We start from the raw sequence: 20,315 nt of genomic DNA, 5'->3' as shown, positions 1-20,315 counted from the left end.
TAATTCTAACTGATTTGCACTTTGCGAAGGCCAGTAGTGGTTGTGACGTTGCGACGTTGCTTGACTGTGAAATTTCTTGCTCAATTCATTAGAATGTGTGTATGTGCGTACGTGCAGCAATTATAATTTACATAGACATATTTGTGGTTGGCGCAATTATCAGCAATTTTGCAGTTAACTCAAAACAAATTACAATTTGCACTTAGTCAACACGTTTTGATATGACAAAAGTCCATAAGTAATTGGTTGGTGAAATATAAATGAATTTCCATTAAAATGTCAAAAGTATGGAAATTGTATGGAAATTGTATGGACAATTAATTACATTTGAGATTTCAGTAAATTGGTACAGTAATTAAGTGTATTGTTTAAAATGTATGAAATGAAAGTCTCGATTGCTGACTCACGCAATCCATCGGAAAAAGGCGTAAACTACGTGACGAACATAGTGAGTTTTTAAGGCGTTTCTTTAGTAAAACGCGGGTGAGATATGAGATTACAGATGATATATCAATATATATAAAAACACATCCAAAACGCTCATGGGGTAGGAGCAGGAATAGTGGGGCATAGAGCACACAAATTCTTAAAAACGAGTACAGATTTTTTTTTGTCGGGACAACAAGTACAGCACTCAGACACATATAAGTAAATTGTACTGAACTCGGATTCCTTTTTAATTTTCTTTAAATCTACCCGACCTCCTAAGAAATCTGAGTAGATTTTGTGGTGCCAAGGAGCCAAGGTGGTCGCTTCTCAGCACCTCAGTGCCAAAGACCTCAAACCTCATATTCCTCTTCACAAACTGGGCAGACGACACTGTTTGATGTGCCTACCTTTTCCATGTGCTTCGCCCACATGTGTGGTCCGTCATCAGCCCAACCAGCTATCTGCAGTCCCTTCTGCTTGATGTCGGCATGATCTGCGTCAGTCGGTCGGACAGGATAGGTAACATCAGTTTTGTGCATCTGCAGTCTCTCTCAGCCTGCCAAGTTCGCTTGTGGGTTAAAGTAATCCGTTTGCTAACCGTGGCTTTGATGACTGCAGAAGGGAGAAGCTGAATGGGCTGCGGGCCAAAGAAGTTGGCATCAAAACCCATCATAGCTAAACAGTCAGAGATCTCGTTACCCGCGATACCCACGTGCTCCGGGACCCATGTTAGCATTATTATTATGTCTACCGACATATCTCAGCCTCGATTTACAGAACTTAACCACTATTGAAGTGGTTGGAGGGCTGTCTAAGGCCATGGGCGCTGATTTGCTGTCACTGCAGACCCATACAGATCTGTCTTTCCATCTGTTTTCCACAACAAAGTTCTTTGCTTCTTGAATAGTATACACCTCCGGTTGATACACAGATGCGTGCATTCCAAGAGCAAAGCGTAGTTTTGTCCCACTGGACTCCACGTAGACCTCAAAGCCGGAGCCGTATTCAGTCCTGGAGCCATCCGTGAAAATGCGAAAACAGTGTGTACAGATACTACAAATTTCCATGCGGAGCTCTTCACCATAATGGAAGCTGCGGAAATCGTATCCAAAAGAGGGTTCGAAAAGGAAAAAGTAAGGGCTTTCGAACAGTCAATCGGTCCTCAAATTCTTAAATAGCTTGACGTTCAATTTAAAAGTCTTTACAGAGTGTTACAATGCACTTCACAAACAGGTGACTCTTAATCGGGTTTAGGTACCAGGGCATGAGGTACACAAAGAAACCGAGAAGGCAGGTTTTTATGCTAAAAAAATAGTTGGAGAAGGGCCAGTTATTGCACCAATCCAATTTTTCGACTTTAACAAAAAACAACCTAAAACAGGAAACTAAAAAATGGATCAAAATAAAAACCAAGGATTACTGGAACAGCAGAAACGGTCTTTTATTTCCTTGTTCATTCCTCTCTGGAGCATAGGGCTTCAACAAGACTCAGTCTTGCGTTGGTTTCCTTAATATATTTTGCTTTCTGTGAGGGTATGTGATTAGCCTGCCGCTACCAGTCCTAAGTAGTGGAAATGCCCACCTGTCGTTGCTTAGGCACAACACCTTCTTACTGCTTGGAGCGCCATCTGTGTTTCACATTTTTCTGGCAGAAGGATCGCACAGATGGTTGAGGACTTCGCTAAATTTGTTGTATCAGCGCTATTACCGCAATCGCCCGCTTCCTCTTGCTAGCGCCACTGATGTAATGTGTAACTGTGTCGTTTCTTTGTTTTTTGCTAGTTTCAGCAGCCACAATGCAAATAATGCCCTGACTGTTGTGCGGGACTAAGGATGGAAGGATAAGGTTTTGGGGTTGAGGAATGAGTTTTTTTTTGTTTTTTGTTTTTTTTTTAAACAGGAAAAGTAGGTTAATTTGGAAAAGAGCGAGGACGTGGGATTACGTGGGATTCGAACCCACAACTTCTGGTATAGGAGGCTAGTGCACTAGACTATTGGCCTTATGACTGCAAAAAGTTCCTGCACGTTAATACCAACAGAGCAAATTCTACTCTAACTCTTGACAAAAAGAGCCTTAGATTACTCTGTGGAGCACTTACAGGCCACTATGCCTGCAAATAAACATTTCAATGCAAAACGACTATCTAACATAGGCTTAAGCAGGTTCTGCGTTAATGAAGAGGAGTCGGTGGAACACTTAATCCCCAATTGCGAAGCATTAGGTCACAGGAGACACAGAATCCTGGGCTCGTACCTACTAGAGGATGAAGACATACAAATGCTCCGTCCTAAGGAGCTGTTTCGATTCCTCGCAATACTAAATAATAAAATGAAGTCCTTAGCGGCGCACAATAGATCAATTTCCATCATAACCAAGCCATTTCTGTACCTGTTTCGCTTAGCCAATTATTAATGGCTATCTACACAATTAACCTATCTGAGTTAATGCTCAGAATTAGCAGTTCATATTTTGGATTTGAGTCCCCTCTTACGACTGGCATCTCTTACTGGCGGACAAGTTCTAACCACTTGACCCGTAGGTGAAATTTTAAATTAGCCAAAAGACTTAAGACTTTTTGGTTACTTTGGTATTTTAGTTGACTCTTAACAAACAAATTTATAAAATTAAAAATCAATAAACAATAATCACATAAATCCGGTAAGTTCGACTAAAGTTTACTTGGCAGAAAGTTATAAACAAAAAGTCAGGCTAAAAAAGATACACAAGGTAATTCACGCCTGTTAATTCTTCAGCACATTGCAATAAATCGGGTTTGAAAATGTAGCGTTTGAGTAAGAAGAATATTAAAAACAAAATTGTTTTTACAAGTCGACAATCAAACAATTGCAGCTTCATCTATCCATGAGCAAAAAACTGGTGGTTATTTTTCGCTACTGAGCACCTTTTTTCGCTATATATTTCGTGAAAATTAATTTTCCAAGCTTTCAGCGGGGGAAAAAAATTAATAAACGCAAAAATTAATTGCAGCTTTTTAATTCGCCTTTATGTGAATTTTCTGTTTTCCATTTTTTATCAGCAACAAATTTGTGGTACGAAAATATGGCCTACTTTTGCGGGTAGAATGATTCTGGCATGTATATATGTGTGTGAGTAGATGTATGCATGAGTATATGCTCAAATTATGTTATGTAGATGCATTTTTTCGTAATTTTCTGGTATCGAGGTGAAATAGAAGCTCATATAAAACGGATACTCAATATATTCAACCAGCCCCACTGCGCCATTTCTGTTTCATAAACAATCTGCAATGTTTTTTTTCCATTACTACACTCATATTACGTTTTTTCATATTTCCAGGTAAGAACTTTGCCCAATAGAAAAAAAAAGATTAAGCTAGTCGAGTAAATCAAGGGCTGTCTCATCTTCAGTAAATTAGGTGTGAGACATTTGCTATCCCATATAACCAATATTCATTTCCTGAATCACATCGGGATAGAACAGAGGTACCTACATTACTGGCACTGGTAGCAGCTTTGTTAATTCGCAGCGTAAAAATATTTATAAAATAAAGAGTAAAAAGCTGTGCTATTTATTTGCTATTTGCTATTCGCTATTTTAGTATCTGTAGTCTTTCACATTTTTCCATGCAAATTTCGTCTGAGAATACATTTAGTGATATTTTGCGAGGAATAGGTTTCTTGTTCTAGAAGTTCTGATAAGGCTAAATAAGGGTGGGGTTAAGGAAGTAGCATACGCCGATGACTTGGTCCTAATGGTATCGGGACCGTTCTCCTCTGTCATGGCTGAGAGTTTGGAAAGATTACTTACTGGCTGTACTCAGTCGCTGGGCTGTCCCTGATAGCCTCCGAGTCAACTCTGACTAATCAGAGCTGGTGCTATTTACCAGAAAGTATAAACCTCCACCCTTTCGACTTCCCAAATTAAACAACCATGTTTTTCCGCTTTCATCAGAAGGTAGATATCTTGGAGTGATACTTGACTCCAAACTCCATTGGATGCTACATATTAAAAATCCGATAAAGAAGGCCAGTACAGCCAGTCTTCTACTCCAGCAAATCTATGTTCGGTAAAAAATGAAGACTCAAGCCTCAGGTCATGCTGCGGATGTACAACGCAGTGGTGTTGTCAATTTTAACGTTTGCCTGGTTTAGTGGGAGGTTCTTCGGAAGGGCTATAATATCATTAAACTGGGGAGAGGGCAAAGGACTGCATGCATTTTCATCACCGGATCATGTAAAACTTACCCCAGTTCTTCCCATCGACTTTTACGTTATTTAAATCGCAGGTCAAACTGCAACCAGGTTAAAGGAGATTGGCATCTGAAGGCAATCTCTCAAGGGTCATGGTAGCATTTATGGGCAGTATATACCGTATTTCTCCTAACTTCGAACAGATCTCTTTATCCGCAAACTAGAGTTTGAGGGTCGCACTCTTTCTTAGATTTTAGAAGGCAGGATTGCATCGAGGGGAAAAGCTTGTGCCTCTGTCTTTACTAACGGTTCCACAATTGGCACACACTCCGAAAATCTAGGTTTACCACAGAAGCTGTGGGGACCTTTCAGAGAAGGAGACTATTGAGCACTTTCTCTGTAAATGTCTGGGTTTGGCAGCGCTAACCTAAATCCCATAGATCTTCTCAATTACATAAACAGCTCTGGCTGGCTGCAAATGTCCGCCTGCTGGAGGTCTCATAATGACCTCAAAAGGCGCTTTAGTGCTACTTGGGATAGTCAAAGTGGTACTTCAACCATTTCACCTCCCTACCTACAAAAAGCATTTGGGGTTTTACTATACTAGTACTTTCATCTTGAGCGGAAATCATTCCTAATCCTAAAAGCACTATGGATTAGGAAATCTACTGACTACTGCAGGTGAAGGAGCTCACCCTTCCTTCAGCCTCTGCATTGGACGAAATGAGTCTGCTAAGTGCTGCTTGAAATTATAAAATAATATACTTGGCATTGAAAGCCATCGAAAGTTGTATGCTTTCTAAAGAAATCAAGTTTCATCTGGCTTATGGATTAAGATAACCCACGCACTGTGGACACTGTAACCTTAGTACATATTTGTTAGCTGCCTCAGTTTGAAAAAAGTTCCCGCACTATAATTTTTAAGCTCCGATGATTTTAAAAGCTGTAAAATTTTGATATCCAGCCCGATAAATTTGCAGCCCGAAAGATTTCCATGAAATAGGTCGGGTTTTGTTAATAGTTTTACATTTGCCTTGCCATACTTCTTACAACTTTTCTTTCGAACTGAATATCTAAGGAGTGTGGAACTTTCAGCCAGCTAATTTTAGAAGTGGTGGCACCCAACATCAATAATTTAATATAATTTAAAGAGATTTAAAGCATCAATGGCTCACATTGGACGATTAATATAAGCAAACTCAATGTTCGGGGATTTGTATGTACTAAAGATCTTATAGAGTCACAGCGCCATCTAGAGAACCTTTTCTTCAATGTAATACTTTCTATAGGCCTCTTCTTTTTCGCCAAACGTTAGCAAGTGGCAACTGGTAAAAATGAACATAGGTACACCGGCAACGCTAGAATATATAATATATGTATACAATTGGCGCATACACCCTTTTTGGGTGCTTGGCCGAGCTCCTCCTTCTATTTGTGGCAGCCGTCTTGATGCTGTTGCACAAATGGAGGGCTCTACAGTTTTAAGCCGACTCCGAACGGCAGATTTTTTTCCATACCAGAAAGACACTCGGAGGTTTCCCATTGCCTCCCGAGGGGCGACAGATCACAATACTTTCTATTAATTAACAAGAGTTTTAAATTTAAGACTCATTGATAAGTTACAGCTCATCAGTACACTTTTTGGAATATCTCGACCCAGGAGCCACCTATCTGATCATATTTTCGAAATAAAAAGCCTGTTTTAAGCTACGCAAGGATCTTCACCTTTCAGTGAAAGTACCATCAAAGTCGATTCAGTTGCTTCGGGAATCAGCTCGAACAAATCGAAGTAATCTTTTATATATATTTTTTTGTTACAGACAGACTTTAATTTTAGTGAGTTAAAAGTAGTGAATTAAATAACTAAGCACAATTTTGACAAGTTTTGACAATTTATTTGCTTCTTATTTAACTTTAATTATTTTTTAATGAAAATATGGTTCGAACTCCTACAAAAATCATATAAATCGAAGTTACGAATTTGCTGCAAATTAAAAAGAGATTCAATAAATTTTCATCAAAATTTTTAATCAGAATTTTTAGGCCTAACACTTAGATGGCATTCGGTTTATTGCATTCACCTCCTTTTCAATTAGTACTAACCTTAAAAGGGCAGATGTTAAAATTTCATGATATTCTATTCATTAGTTCGTGAGTTATTGTGCCAAGAGTGACGCTATTCTTTATTTTCACAAAAATGGGCCAAAAAGAATGTCATGTTTTAATTTTACACTGCTTCTTGATGGGGAAAAATACCATTCAAGCGAAGCAATGGCTTAAAACGGGTTAGGGGGGTATTCCGCCCTATCAGAAATAAAAATAAAATAATGGTTTGCTGCCTTCAAATGTGGTCGTAGGTCGTAGAGTCACCGATGATGCACAACGCAATGGACGTCTAAATGAGGCAGAAACTCCAGAGAACATCGAAAAAATTCACAAAATCATTTTGAATGATCGAAAAGTGAAGTTAGCTGACATCGTAAAAATATCAAGAGAAGATATTGGCTTTACATTGCACGAGTATTTGACTATGAGAAAGCTCCGATCAAAATGGGTGCCACGTTTGCTCATCGTTTTGTTTCAAGCAAAACAATGGCAAAATTACATGAATTGAACTTCGAGCTGCTCCCACATCACCTGTATTCACCAGATTTATGCCCAGCGACTACTGTGTGTTCGCAGACTCAAACTGAAATGCTGGCCGATAAGAAATTTCGCCCAGGTTATCGTTGAAACTGCGGTCTATTTTGAGATAAAAGATAAGTCGCTCTACAAAAGTGGTACTAAAATGTTAGAGCGGCGTTGGAATGATTGCGTTGTTCTTGATGGAAATTTCGTTGATGAATGAAGCTAATTTTCAGTACCAAAAAAACGTGTTTTCTTTGTTAGGTCCAGTACTTTTCAGCACCGGTCGGACATTTTTTGGATTTTTTATTATCATTCCCCTTTCCTCTACACCAATATACCTATAAACACCCTGTGCCCCATGAAATCATTCGCTCTTGTACTTTTTTCACTCACCTGCACCGAATGATCCAAATTATTGATGATGCGTATAACACGTCCAGCGCTGCGTTTGATCGAACCCGATGTGGTTGATAATGTGCCCAAGTCTGCTTCCATAATTGATGGCTTACGACTGGCTGGTTTTGAGCCCCAACCCTGGTTACCGGGCGAGGCGTACCACATGCCGTTCTTTTTTCCGTAACTAGCCGGCTGTGCAGTATAATGGGTGGTGGTGGTGGGTTGGTAGTTGAAATTTGGACAAACGAAATATTTTCGTCGGTTGTGGCGGCAATTGGCAGTATTGTAGTGAGAGTTGTTGATATTGACGCAGTTAAAATTGTAGTTGTGCGAGAAACGGAGAAACGGAAAAAGGGAGAAAGAGAAGAAGAAGAGCATGTAAATAAAATGAGATTAAAGTTGTAAAGCCGTTGCCGCTGGCAATAATATAACTTGTTTTTTTCCGATATTTTATTTGTTCAGCTGCCTACCGCATGCACGTGCATGTGTATGTGTGTAAATAATGCATGGCTTTAGTGTGTATGTATGTATGTATTTGTAAATCGTAAAAAGTACCTCGTACAAATCTGGAATTAATTAAATTGTTTGGTGGCACGCACGCACAAACCAAGCACTCAGGCACACATACCAACTGTAGATACACACACATAAGAGAAAGAACAAAAAAACAAAAAAACGTTTCCACGAGTACGATGACCATGAGCAAGGCTGCCACGCACAATCGCATACATTTCGGGCGCACTTTCCACTGCTTACTACCCCCCATTTCCATTTCATTTGTTGGCTGTGGCTTTTCCCTTGCCTTTGTTTCTGAATTTTTCGCCGATTTTCACTTTTTTTCCCTTGTTGCTTTCACTACAATTTCGCAATTATTTTAATTGTAAGCGTTGGAAATATTTTTTACTATTACTTTGGGGCTTTTGTTGCCATGTGCTGCACAACCGCATGGGGTGGGCACTTAAGCGCCAGCCAACATGCACACACATGCAAATACTTGTAAATAAATTTAAATATGTAAGTAAGTAGATTTGGGTGCGTATATTTACTTGTAGCCAAATGCAGTTAATACCGTATGCCCATAATTTTTTCGCTTCGATTTTATTGTGCCCATATTTTATTTTCCAAATATGCAGATTTCTGCAATTTCTTGTATACCTTAAGGTGTTAAAGTTGGGTGTGGGAGCTTATGGCTTACACTTAAGCGCAGCGTGTAAATATATGCTCAACGTGACGTCCATACGCAAATTCACATTCGAGAATCACGCGCATTGGTAGTTTCTGTATGTAAATTTCACGCCTCTTCCAACACTTTAGTCATGGTGCATAACTGGCCAGATTGAATAAAATATAAAATAGTATGACGTAACTTAACGTTCATGCTTCGCTTTAAATACCTTTCAAGGGCTGAATATGTTTTTTGCCAATCTTGTTTGCTCCTCAATTGGCGCATTTGCGACCAGTTGAAGAACTAGTTTAAGGCAAATGCAAAATGCAAGTTCCAATGGTTGTCGGTTCTACATTACCGACCCGAATTTATATCCGGCCAAGGACTGTCACTCCAGCAGCATTCTCCGTACATATATGGAGAATGTTTACGCTGCTACAACAACAACAATTAAATACTTTCAGCTTGGGGAGCACATATTCGCCCTAACCATTATAAATTTGCACCCATACGATTTTTTCTCCTATACATTCACTACTTTTTTATAAAAAATAGTTCATACTACTACAAAGCATATAAAGTAAAGTTTAAAATTTTGAAAAAAAAAATCTAAATTTATTTTAGGAAAATGTTTTGACTACTCCAAACCACAATCAACTAATTATTTATTTGTGTCAAAATTTTTAACGGGACCATACAAGTCCCGTGCGTACCGTTAGCCGTTAAAAGTTTACGACATATATCAATATATTTATTATATTTTTAGTCGCTTAAATCTTACGACATTCAACAATACGACACTTACGGCACAGTCTGTTAGATAAGAGCGTGGTCTCTGTTAAATAATAACAACAATTGATTTTTTGAAAATTCGCAAATTTATTGATAATTTGGTCGTCAATACTCAATGCAAATACGTCAGTAGCAAGTCCAATCTCCTGCATTGTCAGTTATGGCCTGGCACCGTCGGGGCATACTTTCCACTTGTTCTTCTGGGTTCTTTTTCATGCAAACATAGAAAAATTGCCCCAAAGCGAGAGACGTAAACAGCACTCATTTCGAAAAACCACTCAATTGAAGACTAAATTTGACAGACAGCTGACTTTTTACAAAAAGCATGAAGGACTGAGGTGTCCTCTAATTCATAGAAAAAGAAACAGGACGCTCTGATTTTTTATCTACGTGTAACAGTGACCACGCTCTTATGTAACAGACTGTATATTTGTGAATAACCAAATTACGAAATTGCGCTTTAAACTAGTTTTAAGGTACCTAGTGGCAAAGTAACTAGTTTCAAAGTAACTAGTATCAAAGTAACTAGTTGTGCAGTAGTATATAACTAACTAGTTCAATATATATCAACTTATTATGTGTTTAGTCGTTTAAAGCTTACGTCATTCAACAATACGACACTTATGAAATTTTGGAGATAAATTGCTTCAATTTGTAGTTTAAACTATAATAGTTTTAAGGTAACTACTTTCAAAGTAACTAGTTGTGCACTAGTATATAGTTAACTCGCTCAATATATAAAGGGTTTTTCAATTGGCGCGGGTCGATTTTGGCGCCCTGTGGCAGCCATTTCGTTTTGGTGACATCTGTAAAATCTTTTGTTTAATATTCAGTTGTTTTTGCCAAATCATCATGGCAAGTTACATGATTGAACAGCACGTTCAAATAATAAAACTTTATTATCAAAACGAGTGTTCATTAACGCATTGCGCCCATTTTTCGGTAGACGTGGTGGCCCTTCCAATTTCTTATGGCCCATATAGAACCATATGGACCTAGACGATATGTGGTTCCAGCAGGACGGCGCTACGTGCCACATAGTAAACGCCATTTTATTCCATTTCAACATCTACCCGCCCTTATTGAAAAACCCTTTATAAATATATTATATTTTTAGTCGTTTTAAGCTTACGACATTCAACAATTTTAGAGGTAAATTGTTTCAAATTATGCTTTGAACTAGTTTTAAGCTAAATACACTTAAAGTAACTAGTGTCAAAGTAGCTAGTTTCAAAGTAGCTAGTCCCACACTAGATAGAACTAATTAGTTCAAAGGTTTTTTTTAGGTAACTTGTTGTGCACTAGTATATAACTAACCAGTTCAATTTTTTTTTCAAAGTAACTAGTTGAGCATTAGTATATAACTAACTTATTCAAGGGTTTTCTTTTTGCAAACAATATTTAATGTAACGCAATGTACATTCAATTGGCTCTGGAAAGGTGTTTGGAGAATCGTCTTGCCCACTTTCAGTTTATCTTGCAAACACTAAAGTTTTAAGCTGTTTCCCAATGCTTTGCTGATAGTTCCTTTCGATAAGGTTTTCCATGGCAGTTAAGCATTCCTAGGCACACCATTGCCTACCGTGAGGCAATCACTTTTAATTGGTTTTTCTTGTTTATCATTTGATTTCTCATATACACAAATAGACATCGATAGTCATGCGCAAATTTACTCGGCTATAGCGGCCGTGAGTCATAAATATTATATGAATATTAATAATATCCCAATTTTTTAGGTTCTTGTAAAATTTTCCACTGCCAAAGGAAAGAAAGGCTCCCGAAGCGAAGGTAAATATATAATATTATTACAGTTTTCAATATTTGCGCACATGAGCAGGTACGAAAAAAAACAAAAAACCAGCCATGCATTTTTTTCTTTTTGGTGTCCATTTAATTTCAACATTTAAACCTTATTGGCTCAGCCATTTGCACCGAGCGCGATCAGCTATTAATGTTCATCATTTCTGCAGCTTTTAATTTGTTAGTATTTAAGATTAATATAATATTACATGCATATGCACTTTTATGACACATATTCCATTATAATACTGAATACGCTCTACGCTGAAGTATAATCATTTATATTCACAGAAAGATATATGGAGGCATGCGTGTATAGGTTCATTTGTAAATTCCCTTATATCCAGTTCATTTTCCCTTTTTCTTCTTTTCGTACCAATGCATTTACCAATTAAGCTGCGTAAAGCTTAAAGGAATCATCAGCAGGTGTATGTAAGTCTGCTCATGTGTAAACATAAATTTATATACAATAATAAAAATATATATCACATTACGGTTAAATACATTATTGACGACGAAAAGGAGCAATTCGAGTTTGCGAGCGCGAGTGTAGGCAAATTTTTTTTCGCCAAAAGAATAAGTATCTGCAGATATAAAATCTGTTATTATTGATTTTTTATTTGCTGAAGCGAAGTGTCTCGTTAAGAAGAGCAATAAAGACATAAATTTTTACTCTCGTTATGTTGTAGGTATGAATGCGAGTGCAGGGAAAGTTTGTATGTAAAAGCGAAATTGAAGTGCAGTACTTTTAGACATTGCAACAATTCTTACTCAATTTAAGACTATTAAAACCTACTAAAGATCAAAAATAAATTACTGAACATTTTGAGTTCACAATTAAACCAAATCCTGTGGATGGGTCGTTCTTGTCCGGCCAATTCGTTGAAAACTCATGATTTTTTTATTGGATTGTTCGGTAATTTAGTTATTTTATGGTGAAAATGAAAGACGATCTTCGTATAATGAATAAATATTTAATTAAATTATGTATTGGCCATTCTGATCCAACACCTTTTGCCATCTTTCTGGTAGTAGCATGCTTCCACGCTCATAAAATGTTTGGTATTTGCTGGCATAAAACTGATCCAGGTGATTCCAGAAATAGTTGAATTCGATAAATTTAACCTCTCTCCGATCTCACGTGCTTCAGCAGACCTTCCAGAACGTGGCGCATCTTCGACATCAAAATTACCGGGCCGAAATTTTGCAAATCAGTTCTGGCACTGGCGTATTGTCAAAACATCTTCTCCATACGCAATGGTTAATTTCTTTCTGGCTTGAACAGCATTTTTACCTTTCCAATAGTAAAAAAGTAAAATATGACCAAAATGCTGCTTATTCCTCTCCATATTTAAATGGGCACCGACCAAAAACTACTGCATAAAATCAATTGAAGTTATTCACACACAAGCCTTGCTATATCAGCTGTCAAAACATATAATGAGGAAGCGACTTAAGTGTGAAGTTAACTGTGAAAATACGCAATTAAATCCTCTGTCGGGAAAAAACGAAATTACTTTCCGAACAAGCCAATATAAAACTACTGCCCGGTGAATTTTTCTTGCCAGTTGTTTATAATATAATATTATTGTATTAAAATAAAAAAAATTGAAAAAATCTCTTCGGATATGTTTAGTTAAAGCTTAGAAAGTACTTTATGATTTTTTCTATATTCTACAAAAATTTAATCGGAGACGGTGACTCCAAAACGTACTCGGGAATTTTAAATGCTGCACCTTACGGTGATCAAGAAGCTGTGAAAAAAGAATTTATTGGACACGCACAGAAACGAATAGGCACCCGACTCCGAGACTGTACCAAAAAGAAAATGTTGAAACAGTTGAAAACAAAAAAGGAAAAAAAATGCAAAAAAAAAAACTCTCGGTGGAAAAGGCAAACTTGCTGGAAAGATAATGGATAAGTTGACAGTTTATTAATGCTTAGCAACAAGGAGAATTGTGATTCCGTTGAAGAAGAGGATAATACTATCTGGGCCACATATTATCATTATTGTTCAACTGGCGAAAAACCTCAACACGATAAGTGCCCGGACGGACTAGACTCACGGTGCAGCTGCCAATCAATTATCCACTTTCGAATATGATTATGAGCGATTACCAGAAGAAGTTGCTGAATCTATACTTCCGATTTATACAGATCTCAGCAGTGAGAATTTATTAAAAATATGTGTAGATGGGTTTAACCAAAACAAAAACGAGAGCTACAATCAACTGAAAATCTCTTGGAAAATCTCTCCCAGAATTGTTCCGGCCGGTTCGAAAACTATGGAAATCGCTGCATACATAGCTGCCGGCATATTTAATGAAGGAATGGCATCTTTATTGCAATATATGAAGGCAATTGGAATTACACATGCGCACAATGCCCATTCATATGCCGAAAAAGAAGGTGAGCAGCGCGTGAGAGTACCTGAGATGGAAGAATAGCCCGCAGACAACATCAGCTCGAGTTATTAGAAGCTGTCGAAGCGCTAGATAGCAGTAGTGCCAGATTCTTGCAACGGTAATTTGATGCTCTATAATTTGCAGTAAATTATCAAACTAAGTTGGTAGTAGGAAGTGGCTCTTCAAAACCGAGCTTTCCGCATGGTTGAGAGAATAATTACATAAATTTGTGAATACCGCTGCATCGCTTCTGGGCTCTCAGTAATTTTTTAGCATCCCATTGAAGTCCCAAAACAATGTGGGCAATATCTTACAAAATGAGTGAATGAGGGAAATATTTGAAAAAGGATCGAGAAAGATGAAAGGCAGATAGCACAAGGAGTGAGGAAATTCGTATTTCCTGGTTACCAAAGTGGGTTCCTGTGGCTTTCGAATGATTTTTACTATAAAAAAGAACCTCCCATAAACAGCAGCGAACATTGCAAAGAATGTGATGGAGAAGTTTTTTTACTAGTTATCAAAATTAGCCTTCGTGACCTCACATATCACTTTTATGACCTAATCTTTTATTATAAATTAGCAATCAAGCAACTGTTTTTAATGTTTCGCCTGACCGCATCCATAGATAACGCCGGATAACTATCCACAAGATAGCACGGATTTAGAAGGAAAGTCTACAATAGGGGCAACCAAAACTGTTATAAACAACGTAGAAGCAGCGTAGTCCTCCTTGCCACCTTAGATGTAAGGAACGCTTTCAATAGCGTAAGATGGGTGGACATACTGGCGATAGAATAAAGGTTCAAAATTCCGGCATACCTACAGCACATAATGAGGAATTTTTTTCGAGACCGCAAACTCGTTTATCAAATTCCATGGGGTTCTCGATGTATAGACATCACATCCGGAGCGGCACAAGGATCAATTCATGGTACCGACTTGTGGAACATCAGCCACGACGCAAGCGATATTGCAGCAGTCATCACGTCACGAAACCTTGAAGAAGCTCGTAGAAAACTTAAGTTATGATACGAACACAAATGTGGCTAGATTCACGTGGCCTCAAATTAGCCACAGAGTAAATGAAGCTAATACTCTTAATCAAGAAGAACATCCAGTTAGCATGCTTGCTCAAATACGGTAACCACACAAAAGGTTCTAAATTATCCAGACATAAGACTGGACCCTAGACTAACCTTCTGGGCGCAAATAAAACACGAGCAGAGAAAGGCGCTAAGATGGCATCCCTACTCAGTAGGCTGGTGGCAAAAATAGCGGAACCAACCCAAAAGAAATGGGAAACAATGGTGGCTATGATGCTCTCCGTTCTCTTATGCGGCGCCAAGCCGTGAGCAAATGCGCTAAAGGCAAACCAGTGGTGAAAGCTCTAATCATCGCTACAATGAACGGCAACCGAGAGAGTGGTGCCCGCCAATTGCACAGTATAAGCGCCAGCTGTTGAAGTAATAAGCGGTTCAATACCGATTGGCATACTAGCCTTCGAAAGGAAAAAGTTGTGTAAATAACGAGGGAGAATGGAAGAAAGAGAGGGCAAACCTGCAGCGCGCGGAATAAGCGACGAAACGCTAAGGCTATGGTAAGAAAGCTAGAGAAATGAAAGACGCGGAAAATTGGACGGCTAGGCTGTATGGTAAAGCAGGAACTTCGTTGAAGTCAATTTTCATACAACTCAAATGCTTTCGAGGCACGGGTACCTATTTCTAAAAACTCTTGTTGAAAGTAGGGAAATGCGAATACCCCACGTGCATACGTCAAAGATGACGCTGAAGACACCTTTTTCCAACGCACGCGTTGGGAACAACAACATCGAACGTTGGAGAATGCAATCGGTCATATAACCACTGAAAATGTAATCGACAAGATACTAAGCAGCGAGGAAGCGTGGGAAGTCATCATTGGGTTCGCGGAAAATATATTCAAGATGAAAAGGCGGGACCTGTACGCAAGCACACAAGCATAGATCTTGTAATGCGAAAGATGGAACGCCACTCTGAAGTAGTCCGAAAGCGGTTCTAGGATGGGCGTATTTTCGGTTCCAAAGGGGAGGGAGTTTTTTGAAAAGAAAAATATACTGCGTTGTATATCTAAAACTCTCATGTCGGACATCAAACCAACTAAGTTGGTGACAAAGCTGAACAACACCAAGCACGAGCAGACAAGTGAGCTAACTAGGCGGTTTGCTGAAAGTAGACGTGAAAAGTATGGTGCCAAGCAACCAAATAAAAAAATTTAATTTCAGTTATTTAGTAGTTGTAGTCAAAAACACGTAAAAAGATTAACCAAAGTATTTAAAAATAAAAGAGATATGTAGAGAAATAAATGGCTTTAAATTGGAGATAATGTGTTAAAAAGGAAAACAAAACAAATTAATTGTTTGCTAAATGGAGAAAATTATTACGGCTGCCGCTGAAACGACTTGGTATGCTGGCCAATTGGCTGTCTACATATTTGCTCACCACTAATTCAAATACAAACCAAACTGCCCGTGGCTGATGGTTTCGAAGTTGGGAGAAACAAAAATAGTGAATAAAAAAATGGGGAATTGAGAAAAAGACGGAAAAGGCGCTTTTATGCAAACGAAAATCAGTAGTTGAAAAAGAAAAACGTTTGTCGAAAAATTAATTAAAGCATAGAAAAAAAATAAGGGAAGATAGGAGCAGAAAAAATTTAAATAGTAGACAAAGTGAAGGAAGAAGTGAAGAGGTGAGGGCATAGAAAAATTAAGAATTCTAATGATAGAAAAACTTTAGTTGGTAATCAAGTAGTGGTATGAAAATATTAGGGGGAAAGTAAAAGGAGAAGAATCTAAATAAGTAGTAGAAAAACAAAAGCAAGAATTAGCAGTAAATGTTGTAAAACCAAAGGCGAAAAAATACTAAGAAATGATAAGCAAAATAAGCTGAATTTCAAAAAATTAAGAAGGAGTAGGGAATATGAGAGAAGTGCTAATACCAAATTTTTAGTTCAAAAGCAGCGGAAACAAGCATATGACAAAAAAAGTAGTAAGAAATAATAGTAGCAAATTAGTAGTAATTAAATTTTGTAAAATAGAAGTAGTAAAACTAGTAGCAATTTCTGAGCAAAACAAGCAGAAGTTTAAAATGTTGAAAGAGGGGAAAAGTAGCAGATGACTAATTTGAAATATAAGAGGAGTACTGCGGAATAATTTGAGTTTAAAATGAGTGGCACTAAAGCAAAAGACTAACTATGTATTAGAAAAATGGTAGTAAAAAATAAGTAGCAGAAAAATGGTAGTAGAAAAATAAGTAGTAGAAAAAATTATACAAAATAAAAGGAATAAAATATTTGAATGTGATAATTGAAAGTAATAGAAAGTTTATAGTAAAAAAGTTAAAAAGCAGCAGGAGGAGATGGGCAAATATTTTAAATGTATAATTGTGTGGTGAAAAGTAGGAGAATGAAAAAAGTAGTAGAAAAATTTTACTAAGCAATTAGCAGTAGAAAGAATGGCGCAAAATAATAGTTGAATATGAAATTAAAACAAATTAAAGTTTTAAAAGATAAAAAAATGAAAAAGTATGAAATGAGGTAAGAATTATATGTGAAACAAGCTGAATTTAAAAAAAGTAGTAGAAAGTTTAAAGTAAAAACATAAAAAGTAGCAGGAAGAAATCGGGAAATATTAGAATTAAGAAGCAGTGGTATAAACCGAAGTATAAAAATAGTAGTAAGAAAATAATAGTAGTACAAAAATTAGTATACACATAGTACTAAACAATTAGTAGCAGAAATAATGGTACAGAATAAATGAATTAAAAATAGTTTAATATGATAATTAAAATAAGTTAAAGTTTAATAAGTTGAAAAAATTAAAAATTTTTAAATGTAGTGCAGTTTACTCTCTGCAGTTAATGAAAAGCTAAACAATTTAAAGTTGAGACATGTAAAGAGTAGTAAAATAAAAAGTATTAAATGAGTAGAGTTAAAAAATAGTAAAGAAGTGGTGGGGAAACGAGCAGTTAAATGAAAAGCAGTGAGACATGTAATAAGGTAGTAGAAAAATAGTACTAAGAAATAGTCGTAAAAAGAATGATACAAAATAAAAGGAGTACAAATCATTAAATTTGATATTTAAAACCAGCTGAAGCTTAAAAAGTTAAAAAAATTAAAAAGTTAAAAAATGAGTAGTAGAGAAATTGAAAAGGTACCTAAATGTTAAGCTAAGCAAACGAGATAGTTAAAAAGTACAATAGTAAAAAATTAATTGGGAAATGAGCGCAAATTACAGTTGAAAGGCAGTTGCATAAAAGCAGAAGGATAATTAATTAGAAAAAAACAGTAGTAAAAAATTAGTATTAAAAATAGTAGTAAAAATTAGTAGTAGAAAAAACTATACAAAATGAAATTATCATAAACCTAAAATTGCATATAAATTAGTTAAAACATGTTAAAGTATAAAACGGTGAAAAGAGCATGAAATGAGGAGTAAAGTACTTGAAATGGTAAAAGATAAGTTAAACAATTAAAGTTGAAATAGTTAAAAGTAGTAGTAACATAGTGGCAAAATGAGTGGATATTTCAGTTAAAAAAAGATGACACAAAATCAGAAGTAAAATTAGGTAGCAGAAATAGTAGTAGAAAAATAGTAGTAGAAAAAGCTAAAGAAAATTAAAAAAAGCGTCATCAGTCGATATTTCGCGGTAAAACCAATTAAATGAAAAAAAAACTAACAATAGCAACAATAGTCTGCCTGCAAAAAGAGTTTGAGGAAGTATTGCGTTCAGTTTTTAATAAGGAGTTAGGGGTAGACAGAATTTTCAGAAAATTGATTTTTTTTGCATTTTCTCAAAGTACATTATCTTAAAAATATTGCGTAAAAATTTGAAGCGATTCTGACAAATATTTTTGAGTTATTCAACAATTGACAAAGGGTGCTCGGGCGCTCCACAGCAGATAGCAAAACTTTGAATGCGTTTTTTCCCGCAACTATATTTTTTCAACTGGTGATCACTTCAACTTAAAAACCGCTTGGTAGATTTCACTAAAATTTATACTGCTTTTGAAAAACATAAAAAACTCGTGTCTGCTGGAAGAATTTTTTTTTTTTAAATTTCGATTTTTTTTAAACAATTAATTGTAGGTTGTTTAATCGAAAATCTGAAAAATATTTCCTGAGGTTATTGTTAATTTTGAAAAAAAGCTTCGATCGGGCACAAGATTTTCTAGTAATGAAACAAATTTCTCTTGTCCGATTGATTTGATTGATGAATTTCCAAGAACTTGTTATGATCACCGCAAGGGACTTCTGGGGAAACGGGCTCCACAAAAACAGCGATGACTTTTACAATTATTGATTTGTTTTGTTGAAATTTTGCTAAAGTGGAAATATGATGTATTAATGCTATGTTTTTATTTTTGTAAAATAATGCAATTAACTAGCAAAAAAAAAAATATTAAAAATCATCAAGTTTTCGGGCCTCTGACTACTCCTAACTCTATGACGTAAACTCCAACATTTTCACATCAAAAGTATACTCATTTTTCTTGGAAATACAAATAATTTTTTAAAATAGGTATTTTTCATATATGTATGACATGTGTGCACACGCGTATGCACATATACATGACCGCATACAAATCTATGTAATTAAAATTTTAAAATGGCTCTTGTATGGTAGCCACTCAAAGGTAGCTTACATCAATGAATTTCACATTTGCCTACTGACTCGCATATGAGAACGTGTAATCTGCACGCACATACACTTATGTACATATATATGTATCAATGTATGTCAATGTATGTATGCCACACAATCACCTTACTAACCCAAGATTTGGTGGGCGATGAGAGCATCACAAACGGCGAACTTTCGTCGCTGTCCTCGTACATTTAAGCTGCGCGTTTTTTTTAACTATTTAACCCCGATTTGTGTGCGTGTCGGTTTATATTTTATTTTTGTTTATTTATAATTCTTGAAATTAAGTCTCTATGTGCAAATGTATTCTGTTCCATTCATTTTCAGTTCAATTTTTTTTTTTTTAATTTTTTTTATATGCCCGTGCTTTGGTTGCACATTTAGTTCGCTGTCGAGCTCTGCGCCACACAAAGGGAAAATGAAACAATTAAAGTTAAATAAAATTAAAAAAAAAAAATTAATTGAATTTAAGTTATCTGGAGAACAAAAACGATTTAAAACAGGAAAAAATGTTGATGACAAATAATAGAAAAAAATATTGATTGCTAATTGGAAATTGTCTAAATCCAATTAAATGTTTTAATTTCAATAAGATAAACCGGGGATTAACCTCATTTTGCTAAAAAAAGTTAGAAAAGCTTTTAATATCCCTGCTACTTGTTCGACTCATCCAACGTTGAGTACAGTTGTGAGCAAAATACAGTTCTGGGTAAAGGAAATAGTAGAGGAAAAGTGAAAAATACTGTATCAGATAGTACATCTGAGCTGATTGGACTTTTAATGAATAGTGATTCAACATCTCTAGTTGAGATGAAGGTACTTAGTTAGTTGCTGGCACACAAGTACCTC

General features: G+C 36.4%; 1 protein-coding gene across 1 annotated transcript in view; it reads right to left on the bottom strand.

The window, feature by feature from the left end:
* LOC128860244 (echinoderm microtubule-associated protein-like CG42247) overlaps positions 1-19,852 on the bottom strand; it is a 49,601-nt gene extending 29,749 nt beyond the window's left edge. Inside the window, exons 1-2 of the mRNA XM_054097634.1 lie at positions 19,598-19,852; positions 7,624-7,818 (exon numbers count right to left, since the gene is read on the bottom strand). Coding sequence (XP_053953609.1) covers positions 7,624-7,818; positions 19,598-19,660 — 258 coding nt within the window. The 5' untranslated portion in view covers positions 19,661-19,852. The remainder of the gene's footprint in view (positions 1-7,623; positions 7,819-19,597) is intronic.
* Between the last annotated feature and the right edge of the window lie 463 nt (positions 19,853-20,315).

This window comes from Anastrepha ludens, chromosome 4, assembly GCF_028408465.1.
Source record: "Anastrepha ludens isolate Willacy chromosome 4, idAnaLude1.1, whole genome shotgun sequence".
Taxonomy (NCBI): Eukaryota; Metazoa; Arthropoda; class Insecta; order Diptera; family Tephritidae; genus Anastrepha; species Anastrepha ludens.
Note: the sequence above shows the minus strand (reverse complement) of the source record. Positions and strands in the feature narration are given on the sequence as shown.